The following is a 13984-nucleotide window of genomic DNA, read 5'->3' on the forward strand; positions in this document are numbered from 1 at the left end:
CCTCAGTCCGCACAGCAGGAACCTGGATCTGTATCCAGGCACTGAATCTGAGGTTGTAAGAGTCACAAGCTGGAGCAAATCTGGCACATATGTACAGTGGAAGCTTACCTAAAATGGCTTTATACATTAATAAAAACCAATTCTGCCTCCTACGCATAGTATGTGAGGACCATCCAGTTAGGCTGTACAGTGTGCAATGATGAGTCCTATAGGGTGCATTTGATATATAACGCAGTGCAGCATGGTAGAGTGGGTCAAGTTTGGCCAAAACAGTGGGACAGGCAAATCTATAAATGGTATCACCGTAGTCAAGCTGGGACAGGAATAAGCCAGAGACCAACCTTTTACGGGAAGAAGTTGAAAAACAACATTTAAGTCTGTAAAGGAAGCCAAGAGTGAATTTCAATTTCTTTGTTAGAACTTCAATGTGGTGTTTAAAGTTTAGATTTCTGTCCAACCAAAAGCCAAGATATTTGTATGTATCGACAAACTCAACGTAGACGATTCATCTGCCAGGTGAAAACTGTACTCACGGGCAGGGCTGGCTCCGTGTCTTGGGCTTTGCGTTTGAGACCACGTTGGGAGGAGGGGGGGGGCATGACCGACTCGTCTAGCGTTGTCCTGCTGCCCTCAACAGCAGAGGTCTGCAGAACGTTAGCCTCTTCCATGATGGTCTGGTCTGGAGAGGAAATAGAATGGTTAGAAAAAACTAAATATTGTCTTGATTATGCCTGAGGAAAAATGCATGTTTCAGTTTAATGTCACTTAGAGAATACATTCACACCACCCACCCCCCTTTTTTTTAGCAAGGTCGGTTCAGGTCTGGAGCAAGGTCAGCTGTTAATTCTGCTATAAAATACTTAGAAACTGGTTTAGTCTGCCAAATATTAACATTGGAGAAAAGGATATGCACTCAATAATTACATTTCCAATCGTTTCCGCAAAAAATACATTGTTTTTGTCTGCCACCTACCAATTTCATACCAAACCATAGCCAACCCAAATTCAAGCACTTCAGTGTTATATCTGTTCGCCAATAAATCCTTCATACATGTACACAAACACCCATTTGATACCCATGATGTCTCTCTGCTGCTGTCCTGTTGTTTCCTCTCTGGGCACCTCCGGGTTCTCCAGGTCCTTGAGGAACTCATCCAGACTGTCGGCCTCTCCGCCTTTCCTCCTCCTCCTCAGCTCGTCTGTCACCAGGGGGGTCAGACACCTTGTAAACATCTACAGAGAGAAAGCAAAGGGGAGGGTGGATATGAAGAACCAGAAAGACAGAGCATTGTAATCGTAGTTTGTCCCTGACTAACTTTGCATCACTAACCTTAAGCAGCCTAACATTCCACAGAGGCTGAGCAGGGAGGGAGAAAAGCTTCTCCACTCCTCCCGTCTCCTTCCACATCATCAGCTTCTTGGTGGGGGGGGCCAGGTCCAGGGTTGTCACGATGTCAGAGTAATCAGACAGCTGTGCACGGATGGTCTTACTGTCCAACTCCTTCACGCTGTCCACAATCAGCTTCCTCTTACGCTTGGCCTTGGTCTCCTTTACTGCGCCGTCAATAGAGAGAAAGAGATGAATCAGCTAAGAAAATCTAAACAGCTCTCAGATTTCGAGCCAAAACACTATGACTGTATTGGTGAAATACATGTCAATATAGATTGTGATATTTGAAACGATTCCAATGCACATTTTCTACACAAGCACACTGTCTTGCTCTCTCTTTGCTCCAACAGCGAGTCGAGTAACTAAATTACCTGTGATGTCAATGGGCTCCAAGGCGAAGGTTTCTTCTTCGTTGTGAACCAGGATGGTCTGTTCTGTCTGGTCCGCCATGGCTGGTAGGGGCTCTGTCGGGCCGGAGTCGGGACTATCTGGGGCTCCGGCTAACAACACACACCATAACATGTTTGATGTAGGTGATTGTATTGTAATTTTAGTTGCATATAACAAGTTACAAAAGGGCCTACAGCTGCAGTTGTGTAACTGACCTGAGAGAGCATCAAAGTCGTCATCATCACATCCGTGTTCCTGAGGCATCATCACGCTGTCTGTGATGGCAGGAGGGTCGTCAAAGATGCCGTCTCCTTCCTCGTTACTCAGCAGCTTGTCAACTACACAGACAGGTGAGGTTATTCAGTTATTACAATAAAGATAATTCACTTTGATTAACTGCCAATCTAAATGCTAAAAGTGTTTAGTGGCATTTCCGGATGACTTCCTAAATAACCCCAGGAACCTGCTTAAGCACAAAATGTGATGACATATTTCTTTACTCCTAATAGGAAGTGAGGAGGATAAACAGCATCACTTACAGATGAGGACTGTAACTAAAAATCATTATCGAATCTGCTGATTATTATTTTAATTTTATTATCTATCGACAAAATGTTAGAAAAAGTGAAAAATGTCCATCACAGTTTCTCCAACTCCAAAGTGGTTTCTTTAAATGTTTTGTTGTTCAGTGTAATATGATTTAAAACAAGAGAAAACATGGAAAAACTCGCATTTGAGTCTATTACAGATGTTGTAAAACTCAAATCAGTAAAAACTGAAGGAATTATCTCCATTATGCATGTTTTTCATTACAGTCTCAGTGTCTATAATATTGACAGGATCTTACCCAGCATGCCTCCCTCAGTGCTCTCCATGGGGTTGTCTCCGAAGTCGTCCTTGTACTGGTCGTCGTACTCCAGATGGTTGGATTTGTCCGCCGTGGCGTTAGCTCCTCCCTCGGCCTCCAGCAGCAGGTTGGAGGCAGACACTCCCATGATGTCCACCTCAAACGCGCTCTCCTCCCGCATCATCTCCCGGTCGTCCATGCCAAAGTCAGCTGCACAACAGAAATGTGTTTCGAGTGTTCAAACATATGACTCTTGACATTGTACAAAAGCATGAATGTTGGAAGGAAAGATTTCTACCGAAGTCATTGTCCTGCAGCAGGGTGAGGTTGCCCACCTCCTCTCTCATGGTGATCTCCTCCACCCTGCTCTGGTTCAGGTTGAACTGCTGAGCAATGTCAATATCACTATACAAAACACACAACAGTAAAGTCAAATTAATCTTGTATTTACACCACTATTCTTTAAGCTATTTCATATTTGTTCCTATACGGAGTAGGGTAATTGGGGTGTGCCAATCCTCCAGTTTGAAAAACATTTTACAATTCAAAAGGAGGGGGTCAAAGGACTCACTCTAGATCTGGAAGTGGCTGGTCAAAATCATGGAACTCCTCAGGCAGCGTGATAGCGTTGTAGGCTGCTTCTCTGTTCTCTTCAGGAAGATCCACAACACCTGAAACACCACGACGTAGGGTAAGAGTTACACCATGTGCTTTGTATATGTCATATATATGTTATGCAATTTTAGTATTGCATGTAGGTGTGATGTGTTTCAGGATAAAAGTGCTGCCTGATTAATTGTAAAATATTTATAAACTTGAAAAATCTCCTCATTATGCTGTCGAATTAAAATAATAAATAATGTTGGTGTGTGCACGCATTTGTGTAGATGCAGATAAAACCTTAACTAAATATTGTCTTTATCTAGGAACATAGGAAAGGCTTCAATATCTGACTGACAATGCATGTAATGAGCACTAGAGGAAAGAGTATAATGAGTCACTGCTGAATATATTTGACTTAAAAGTTGCATTTTGTTACCAACCCGGTCGAAACGCCATCTTGATCTTGATGAAGGCTTCGTTACAATCTGCCAGCAAGTACTTGGCCTTCCTGTGGTAGATCCTCACCACCCCCAGCAGCAGATGCCCTGATGTTCGTAAAGCCATTTTCACCTTTAAAAAAGGTATGTTCCGAAATGATCATTGACAGAACTGTAACATATACTTGCAGTGTTTCACATTACCTTTGTACATTGTGCAATTACCTTGGGTGAGATGATGCTCTCTACGCTGCTCTCCAGATTGCACTCAAACACATGAGCCTTGGTCAGCTTTTTGTCCCAGTGGGCCGCCAGCCAGATTTTGGCCAGCGGCCCACGTTTGCTGAGTACAAAGTGGGCATAAAACATCGCCTCAGCGCCTTCTCACCACAAGGGAAAGGGGAAAGGGGGAGGCCTAAAAGAGATAATACAAATAAGTGTGTATTTGATGGAAATCACAGCAATTAATAGGTAAGCAAAGCATGACACTTGAGATAACACATTCATTGTGTGGTATAAGCGTTTGCAAGCATAATCTTTGAAGATGATGTCATGCTTGTCTAGCTAAATAGGAGTTATGACAGCAGTTCAAAGCAGGGTGCAAATTGATTAATTGAGACTTTTCTAAAACCTAGCTAACAGGAAGCTAACAGGAAGTGTATAATTGAGATAAATTGGGGATTGATGTTTTGGCTATTTACTTCATTTTAGAAAGGAACAATCTTCGAGCATTCTCATAATGATAACTTGATCAATAATACATAACACAATCCGCCATATCCAGATAGCATGGATTATGTTATTTTCAAGTTATTTTAACAAACTGTGCCGTGCGGATGAACAGTAACAGTCATAATGTCTAAGCAAAGTTGATATTCACCTTTGAGAAATTCAAAAGACAATGTTTAGCAATATGAGAGCAGGTGTGCTTACTTTTTGAATACTTTAAAAAAAAATTTAGAATGAAGTTATAGGTTACTGTGTAGCATATTCTAAATACTTGTCGCCTTATTGACTTGAATTATTTTCCCACCAATTGGAACTACCTGACCACTACACAATATAGCCTATGTGTTGTTTTGTTTCAGCCCAGTCTTAAGATGTTGTAAATGAATACTTTACCGTAGGCCTACATCATGTGATTTTAAGGTATATGTCTGTCAGGTAGCCTAGGTACAATTGGCAGCCATACCTGCAGCACTGTAATGTAACGTTATCTTTATCTGCCCCAATATGTTTTGATTACTCTAAAACAATAAGTCAGTAACGTTACACTCTTGTTAGCATCCAGCGTTATGGGGGGAAGCAGGCACGTTAGTATAGCCGTAAAATATCGACCGCTTAACAGCGTTACACGTTAGCGGTGACAGTCACATTTAACCGCATTACCGCTGACGCTCTGTGAAAACAACAGGTGATGATGCGGATCAGCTACCATTAGCCTCTGTCATTAACCTCAGCACCGCGGAGGTATCTCTGTTGACACTGACAAAAAACAAGTTATATCACACCCTAACCGATCGTAACCGATATGACTCACCGTTAAGCCGTTTGGGGCTTTCCTCGTTATGCCGGTGGTTCGGCTCCGGGTCTGTTTTTCCACCCCTCCTCTCACTAAAACAAACAAGATGGCGTCCTCTCCCCCCTCCCTGTACGGTTATAAACCTCAGCAAGATGCAGAGTGGTGCTGATGTGGGAGATGGTGGAAGGAGGCTTAACTCTGCACCTGTGCATATCTTACCTGTGTCTACCCTTAGTGGTTGAACAATAATTCAGATCTCTTACAAACACAGCAATACTGCAGTGTAAGAAAACTAAGTTACAAGTAAAAATACTGTTTTCTGAATTTGTTCAAAGAGTAAAAGTACTCATTATGCAAAATGGCTAATTTCAGAGTAGGCCTAACTATATTATTGGATTATCTGGAAGTAAGTGGCTTTCTTTTTGTTATAGGTACAGTTCTATACTTTATCATTTCTACACCTCTTGTTCGCATTTCAAAGTAAAGTAGGCTACTCCTACAGAATGATCCCTTTCTGTAATCTTATTTAAAAAATGTATCATATCTTCAAAACTGAGCAAATTTTTTCTATGCAAAATATAAATCTGCAAAGTCCCAAACTATACCCGCGAAATAAATGTAGCAAACATTTAAGAACAACTCTGTATTGTGTAATTTTTCTTTGTTGTATCGTTATTTTCCTACCTATTTCTCACCCTTTATGTTCTATCTATGTTTTAAATCCTAGTCCTAATCTTGCTTAACTTTCCACAGGAGGCTTCTGCAAATATATTGTTTGGTCTGTACAATTGTGTCTAAACTTGACCTTGTACCATATACATATCTCAATTTGCAGAAATGGCAGTAGTACAAGTTGCATAAATGTAAAATGATTGACTGTTTTTTGAGATTGCAAGTAGCTAAATTTGCCACCAGGTGGCAGCAAAGTTGGCTAAAAGGTTACACAACATCAGGAATCTTATATGATGTGTAACATACTATACTTTAATTAATATGTAAATACAACTATAAAGGAATATCATTTAAGGTAGTGACATCACATTTAAATTGATTTATTTATATAAAAGAAAAATAATCCAATAATGCTTCCCCAATATCATTACTTAAAGAGTGACTTGTCGTTTAGTTACAAAAATGTAAACAGTGGGACTGAACCCTTCCTGAGTCCATTGCTCAAATCTATTTTTCATCTATAATTCCAACATACGTTCTCACATTAAACGTACGTCTTTTTTCTTTGTTATCCTCTAGGCGAGTCTGAAAATATAATATTTGCTGAACCCATTAACACATTTGTTTTAAAATTTGTATCGAGGCAAGGCACAGGCACAGCCAACACAATGTGTTTTTCATGGAAACCATAAAGCCCAAGGGAAAAACATTTCTACTAGTTTATTTAGACTTGTCTCACATGCAGTTCACTTGAATTAATTGGATAAGTTTGATGATAGGACTTGACAAAATTGAAAACAACAAACACCAATAACCTGTGATTTATCCTGAACATTGTTTAACTTGCAAAATGTTACACACAAGCCAAAACATTAACAAGCATGTTCTTAAAATTACAGTCACATTTCATACATTTAAAGGTTGGGAAACGTTATGGCAAAATGAACAACCTCAGAGGAGCATCCAAGAGGGCACTTTAGTGGCTTATTTTTCAAACCTGGAGCCCTCAGTGTTCAGGTCCCTAACCGCATCTCTGCAGCTTACACTCACTAAAAAGTGAACTCGAAAAATACATTGCATCGGACTGTTATACAGTGTTAAAGGAAATACCGCTCTATCCCAACACCTGAGGCTCAGTCTGTGCTTGTGTGTGAGTATTCAGTTAAGTAAAGGTACTTATAACTCAATGTGAAAATACTCCACTATAGGTGCAAGTCTTAAATTCAAAAACCTACTTAAAGAACCAGCAACATTTACTTATACAATTATAAAAAGTAAACGTATTTCTGTAAATGTTAAAGTTTGTGCTAGTTTTATCCCCTTCACATACTGTTATTGCATTTTCTAGCTGATTAAAAAGTTTTTTTATATTGTTTATTTAGCTAGACAAGGGGATGACAAAATATGTAATCTAGAAAGTGACTTAAACAGCCAAACAATTGATGGAAGTAGGCTACAATATTAGCCTTTAAGGTCAAATGCAGTAAAGGTTGGCTATTAAGTATAACATGGACGTAAAGTACCTCAAATTTGTATTTCAATGTACTTGAGCAAAAAGTAGTTACAGTACATCCCACCACTGGTCCCTGTCATTGTTGTTACGTATTGCCCTGCTTCCTTGACCTTCAAGACTTACGGCCCAATCCCTTCAACCTCTTCTCACGCTCCACAGATCTCTGCACAAATGGAGTCATAGCTCACATCTTATGAGCTCTGACGAGTGCACTACTCTGTCTCTCTCTCCAACACACTCGTCCAACCATCTTTACAGATGGCTCTATGGCAGAATTGCAAATCTAAGCCATTTATAGGATTATAATTTAATGGTCAATGTGTGGACTAAGCGTTTTGTAATGGGGTGTTGGACACGACAAGGTCTCAAATCTCTCTCACAAACACACTATGTTTCCGATGACTTAGTACTTGAAACTAGCTAAATATTTCCTAAAAGTAAAGAATTACCTTGGGAAACACTGACTGAGAGTGGTGTCTCCTGCACATTTGCCCTCTCACTCTTCACAGACAGGCCCATGAGTCAGGCTGGAAAAGAAACTAGACCCCTGTCTCATCTCTGTACAGAAGTCAGAAAAGAAAATGCTCACAACCGCCAAAAACCATCCCACTAACCCCACAGGGAATGGACTTAACTTGGGCACAAAGGACCTGGTTATATTTCACCGTTGGATGGCCTTTGTGCCTCTGAATCGGCTAACACTGAGGCTGTGTCTCCTTCCTCGTCCAACCTGTCCGTCTCCTAAGCTGACAAGCAGGTCTTATTTAGGGTGAAGCACTGAAAAAGTTCACCGGGTATTTGATGGATTTTGTCTTACACACACGCACAGGTTTCCACATGGACACTTTCCAAATGAGAGCTCACTCGCAAAAGATTTCTCACACTAGAATTGTAAGAGGGCGGGATTGACTGAGAAAGGGGGGGAAAGAGGAGGAGGGTGTGGTGGTGGTGGTGGATGGGGGGNGACTTTCCAGGCAACAATAGTCTTTGTCCGAGATCTTCCACCATTCTTATTAGGGTTACCAAAAGGAGGAGGAGGAAGAGAAGGAGGCGGGGGAGAAGGGGCATGCAGGCGGAGGCCAGTTTCTCCATAGTAACAATGACAAAACAAGCCAGTTCAACACCAGGCAGGCAAAAGGGATGATTGCAGCTGCTGAACAGGAGCACACAGAGTTTGGCCGCGTGGAGTGCAGCTCACATAGAGAGAGGAGGAAGACCTGTTCAGAAAGGTGGAGATCTATTGGAGTAAAGAAGATTCCCAGAGTTTTATGAGAAAGTGCCTGTCAAAGAAAGTGCTGGGAGGCAACACGCGAGAGGGCACACACACGTACACTGTACCCTCCCAGCATGGACCGAGACAGTCACAGCGAGGATACCTTGTCCACCATGGTTCTGGAGAACATCAAAAACAAACTGATTCATGCCTTCAGGGCAACAGGAGAGTCCAGAGTGAACCCTCAAGACTCTGGATCCACTGTCAGACCCGTAAGCATCAGCAGGAGTTACCAAGCCAACGAAGAGCTGCGGAGGGCGCAGATAGATGGAGCGATAACCTGGCTGAGGTCTGAACTGGTGAGTTGACTAAAAATATTCTCATATGCTGTTTTCCTTTGTAGTTTGCCTCTGTTGTAATGCCTTTATCTGTTGGTGGATATCACTTTCAACTCCACTTTTATGCATTACATTTTCAAAAATGCTGATTAATTTCTTTCATTGTTGTCATGCAGCTGGAGATGCGCTCACAGGACCTCCAGCTGGCTCAGACACTACTGGGGCTCAACACAGAGATCCAAAGACTGAGGAGGGAGAGTTTTGGAGGTGTGGAAGTAGAGGGGGAGGATCAGCAGTAATCGGCCCCAGTAAAGAGACCTTTCTTTGGCTGAAGACTTCTTGGAACCTATAGTCCTAATGCAACTGAACAGAAAATATTGAATCAATTGTCTTGGCTCATTGTAAAATGTGTCATGGTAAAACTAGACAACTGTTGCATGTGAAGTCATTTGGGTAGAGGAGAGTTAAATGAGCGCTTTTGTGTAATGCTGGCATTGTTTTTGAATAGATCTTTTGCACTTATGCAGAGTTGTACTAAAGACACCTGTATGTAAATGTTTTGTTAGGTCATAGAACAAGGCCGTATGAATGTAAAACTGAAATAGAAAACCACATTGTCCAAATTCTATGTTGACATGTTTTGTGATTTGACAATAAATACAATTTGCACCATGAGTGATTTCATATATTTATTTTTGATGCCATAGTATACTGTAGTACAGCACCTGTTTGAATTTCAGGATGGTTTGTTAATCCATGTCTCACACTCAACATAAGTAGCTTATTCAATATTAAATTCTATACACAAACAATCTGACCCAGTTAACATTTCAAAGATGGATTCACAGGTGTGTTTCCTCTTGACTACTAACTAAAGTATCCCTATAATACTTTCTCAAAGAGGTATTCAAGAATAGTGTCACATTGTCTCCAGAATGATTCATCACTGCATGTGAACAATAACGAAGCATGAACTCCAGGCTGCTGCATTGAAATTCCATTCTTCATGCCGTTACAGTCGTTAAAGGTCAGTGAGCTTTCAGCACATATATATATTATAGAATGTATTCACAAGATATATCCAATATACAAAAATCACAATCTCAACAGTGTTTGGTAAAACCAGCTTTGATGTGTTGCAAGCAGCTGTTAACATTCATTTGAGTGTATAGGGTGAAAAAAAACGTTCTCTTGCTTTTCTGAAACACACACAATGCTACACAAAGACATGAATGATTGCCTTTAGGTCAATGTCTGATACAGGACTTATTATATCCTCTGTCACATTTCTACACTTACTAAAATGTTTTTAGACATTTAAAAAATAAATAATTTGAAGACAAAATTGAGACTGCTTTTGTTTTAGCCATTGTTAGCTTAGCATAAAGACTAAGAGAATAAGGGCAAACAGCTAGTATGGCTCTATTGAAGTCAACAAAAGCCACCTTAAACACCCCTATTTCTCTCAAAATAACAATATATCACATTTATTTTAATCTTTACAAAAAATCAAGTCAACATGCTAGCAGTCAAGCTAGCTCTTCCCTCGGTTTCCTGTCTTGAACTCTTTGCCAAAATTAGATAAGTGTATTTCCAAAAACACCCAACAGTTATTTTAAATTCAACCTGTCTGAAATGGTTGTGAATGAATGAATTAAGAAAGGATACATTGTAAGCTAAAGATGACATTAAAATGGCTTTAAATTAAGGGGTTTAAATTGTACGAACAGCAGGCCTTTCCTTTTTCCCCCTCAACTCCAGTCAAACCCTTTGCCTCTCTCAAGAAAAACAAAATACATAGAAGAAAGCACATTTATTGTGGGATATAGCACCACCTTGTCTTTGTTGACTGCCTACTGTACGTAAGTTGATGAGAGACTTTAAAAGTTATATTTCTTATTATTTTCAAGGCACAGAGCTCCTCCTGTTGAACACCCTCTTTGATAAAACCCTTGAGTAAAGGGATGGAGGTGTCTTGAGACAGGAAATGGCAACGCCCACCCCTCCTGAGCCGGACGAGTAGACGCTGCCACTTCCTTGTTCACTCTCAGAGTCCCAGTAGCTGCTTTCCTCTTCCTCCTCTGCTTCCTCCTCATCTGTTTCTTTCTCTTGTTCCTCCTCTGACAACTCCTGCTTCAGCTCCTGGATGCCGGAGTGAAGATCCATCAGCTGCCGGATCAGAGCTTGGTCCTGAGAACGCATCTCCATCTGCAAATACAAAGGGAAAAGTTCAGTTCTCCTTTTTGCTAATACTTTCATTGCTGGAAAATCTGAAATTTCCGTTTCTTGCACCATTAAGCTGAGCAGGTTCATGCTTCGTGTGACACCATTTGAGCGTTGCCTTCTTTCAAATGCAAATGCAACTTACTGCCGTTCTTTTTCTTCCCTTTTTTATAAGAGGCTGTCTAATTGCCAGCATTGAAAAAAATAAGATATTCTGAGTTCCACAAACTTCAGAGTCCAATTTTGTCCTATAAGGAGAGAGGAATCTGGGCCGTTCTGCATTTCTTTTCTCTTTAATTACTCCACCAGACTGAGTGTGAGCCCCGGCTGAAAGATGCTGGTTTTACCGCCTTTGTCCACACTTGAAAAATGATAGAAAAAATGTGGATCCAGCCCTTTTCTGAAGATTTGTACTGGACACTGTGTGTGTGTGTGTGTGTGTGTGTGTGTGTGTGTGTGTGTGTGTGTGTGTGTGTGTGTGTGTGTGTGTGTGTGTGTGTGTGTGTTGGTTTGTGTGTGTGAGAGTGTGTGTGCTGTGTGTGTGCTGTGTGTGTGCGTGTGTGTGCGTGTCTGTGTGTGACCCAAAACCTCCTAGGTTTACTATTGGTCAGTGCAAGGGAAAATACATGGTAAATTGGTGCCTTTTGGGATAAAAAATCAATAGTCTTTCTTTGACTCTACTTTCTGGATTATCAAGATTTCACCAAGTAAAAATCCCAGGTATGATTGATTAGATAATAAAGCAATTTGATTGATAAAACTAGATAGCCATGGACTAACCAGCATTTGGACATACATTATATAGAGGTGATACGGATTCATATTTATTCTAGATTAAAGCTCAATAGCAGCTACTATATGGAACATGAATTGAGGTAGTTTTGTTAACTGCTGTTTCCAAGGTAAAGAATGAACTTTGAAACTCAAACGTTAAGCCAACATGGAGAAAAGAGCTCAAAAAATCCTCAAAACATCTACATTTCTCTGACAACATGGTAAACCCTGTCATGTGATATTCAAGTTCAACATCATATTCAACATCATGTGACTTTTAGCTGGTTTCATTCAAGGCTGTTACACAGCAGGATCTTATTAAACTAAGCAGGAGGACTCTGATTTTACTACACATGGCTTTTCTCCTCCTCCACCTCTGTGTCCTCTGTGTTACCATGACGAGCTGTCTGGGTGAATGCACTAAACGCCAAGAGATGTATTAGACTGTGACAATGAGCCGCACAGTTACTGACAGAGGTGCAAACACACACACGCACACGAACACACACACACACACACACACACACACACACACACACACACACACACACACACACACACACACACACACACACCCCCTTTGACCGGAGAGAATGGTTTGAAAAGGGTTGACATTGTAACAACATGACCTACATGCATCTCAGAAACAAAAAGGTAATAACTTCCCACAAAGAAAAAAAATGCAAGATGCTCCCAGGGGTCATCTTGTTGTAGTGACTATGGTGACTAAGGTCTTGACCTTCAGCCTAACGACCAATAAAGTGCTTTTACATTGTCATTGCCAAATTCCCTTTGGCTGAAAGGTTCAATTCAACAGTGAAACTCGAGTTCACAGCATGTCAAATTCAAATATTCAGATCCTTTAACCAAAGCACTGCCACAATGTAAAAATGCCTCAAATCCTGATTGGAGTGAAAGTTTTACCAACAAAAATACTTTAAGGGAGTCTTTACAAAAAGTCCTCATACCTAAACGATACAACCAATTGTTTGCCAATGATTCGTAAGGTGAAAGTTCATGCATTATAGCGACTTGGTCTAGAAAAAGATTGTGATTTGTAGTTAAATTAGGATTGTTTTTTTTACATACTTCATATAAAGTATTATGTTACTTGTCAATGTAGAAACGTAGTATTTTCTAAACTTAAAATAACAAAACATTTTGACTTTTGGTTTGGTTTCACACAGGACCCATACCTTGTGTTTTATAGGTTAAAGTGTTTGTTTGACTATTGTTGCTCTTTATACCACTTAAGCTTATTTCCTCCAACATCCACAAGGAGAAATAACCCAATAGAGGTCAAATGTAGCATTTCATTGTTCATCAATTCAACTTTCTAAAATGATTTAAAAACCTAAAGTGTTTTTATGCAAAAAAAGGCCTCCTATCATCTTAAATTCTGGAGCTCCCAAAGCACTGGAGATGTAACATATAAATGAATCAATTTTAAAAAGAAATACATATCAAATAAACCTCAGAATTAAATACTTAGAAAAATATAATTTCCACAAAAAAAACGTTGATATGGACTTCATCATCATCATCATGAGAACACAGCTTCATTCTTACCAGTTCTCTTCGCAGCCAGGCTAGTGCGCTCTCTATGTCCAGTTTTCCAGCTTCCTCTCCAGCTGTGCATCCCGCCCTGCTGCGAGGATCCCTGCATGCACTCGGTCCTGCTGCCTTACTGTCATCAAAGGTGGAGGTTTTGCAGGAGAAGTCCCGCAGTCTGGTTAGGACGACTTCCATCATGTCAGGTTAGTGATATCCTGAATATGTCTAACTTTTTTTCTTCTCTGCTGTGTGTTCTCAGCTGTAGTGCAGATACAGCCTCGTCTGATCCCTCTGTCTCCTCTGTTATGAGATCCCTCTCAGTTCTGACGACTTATGAGAAAGTTACCCTCTTTCCCTATTTCATCCACACTCCTGTCTCCCCCCCCCCTCTCTGCTTTCTGCCTGTTTCTCAGTGTCGAGTGTGAATGTTGACCAAGCACGTCTGACGTCAGTGCATTGTCCAGATGCCTTAAGAGGAGTTGTTTACCACAGTTTTTTTTAAGGGGGG

General features: G+C 40.6%; 3 protein-coding genes across 3 annotated transcripts in view; 1 reads left to right on the forward strand and 2 right to left on the reverse strand.

Annotated features, from left to right (window-relative positions):
• The window catches only part of rad21b (RAD21 cohesin complex component b), a 9320-nt gene extending 4025 nt beyond the window's left edge, over positions 1-5295 (reverse strand). The window contains exons 1-11 of the mRNA XM_010784691.1: positions 5208-5295; positions 3893-4082; positions 3671-3800; positions 3199-3298; positions 2926-3032; positions 2628-2837; positions 1996-2118; positions 1762-1890; positions 1331-1554; positions 1077-1233; positions 534-679 (exon numbers count right to left, since the gene is read on the reverse strand). Coding sequence (XP_010782993.1) covers positions 534-679; positions 1077-1233; positions 1331-1554; positions 1762-1890; positions 1996-2118; positions 2628-2837; positions 2926-3032; positions 3199-3298; positions 3671-3800; positions 3893-4036 — 1470 coding nt within the window. The 5' untranslated portion in view covers positions 4037-4082; positions 5208-5295. The remainder of the gene's footprint in view (positions 1-533; positions 680-1076; positions 1234-1330; positions 1555-1761; positions 1891-1995; positions 2119-2627; positions 2838-2925; positions 3033-3198; positions 3299-3670; positions 3801-3892; positions 4083-5207) is intronic.
• A 3190-nt stretch (positions 5296-8485) lies between these two features.
• aard (alanine and arginine rich domain containing protein) lies at positions 8486-9600 on the forward strand. Its single transcript, XM_010784702.1, has 2 exons — positions 8486-8946; positions 9102-9600. Exons 1-2 carry the CDS (start codon positions 8722-8724, stop codon positions 9222-9224), a joined length of 348 nt encoding a protein of 115 aa, XP_010783004.1. The 5' UTR covers positions 8486-8721; the 3' UTR covers positions 9225-9600.
• Position 9601: 1 nt separating this feature from the next.
• On the reverse strand, positions 9602-13845 carry LOC104957096 (protein FAM167A). Its single transcript, XM_010784713.1, has 2 exons — positions 13492-13845; positions 9602-11133 (listed from the first exon to the last, which is right to left on the reverse strand). Exons 1-2 carry the CDS (start codon positions 13672-13674, stop codon positions 10831-10833), a joined length of 486 nt encoding a protein of 161 aa, XP_010783015.1. The 5' UTR covers positions 13675-13845; the 3' UTR covers positions 9602-10830.
• Between the last annotated feature and the right edge of the window lie 139 nt (positions 13846-13984).

This window comes from Notothenia coriiceps, unplaced genomic scaffold, assembly GCF_000735185.1.
Source record: "Notothenia coriiceps isolate Sejong01 unplaced genomic scaffold, NC01 NC01_scaffold00000718, whole genome shotgun sequence".
Taxonomy (NCBI): Eukaryota; Metazoa; Chordata; class Actinopteri; order Perciformes; family Nototheniidae; genus Notothenia; species Notothenia coriiceps.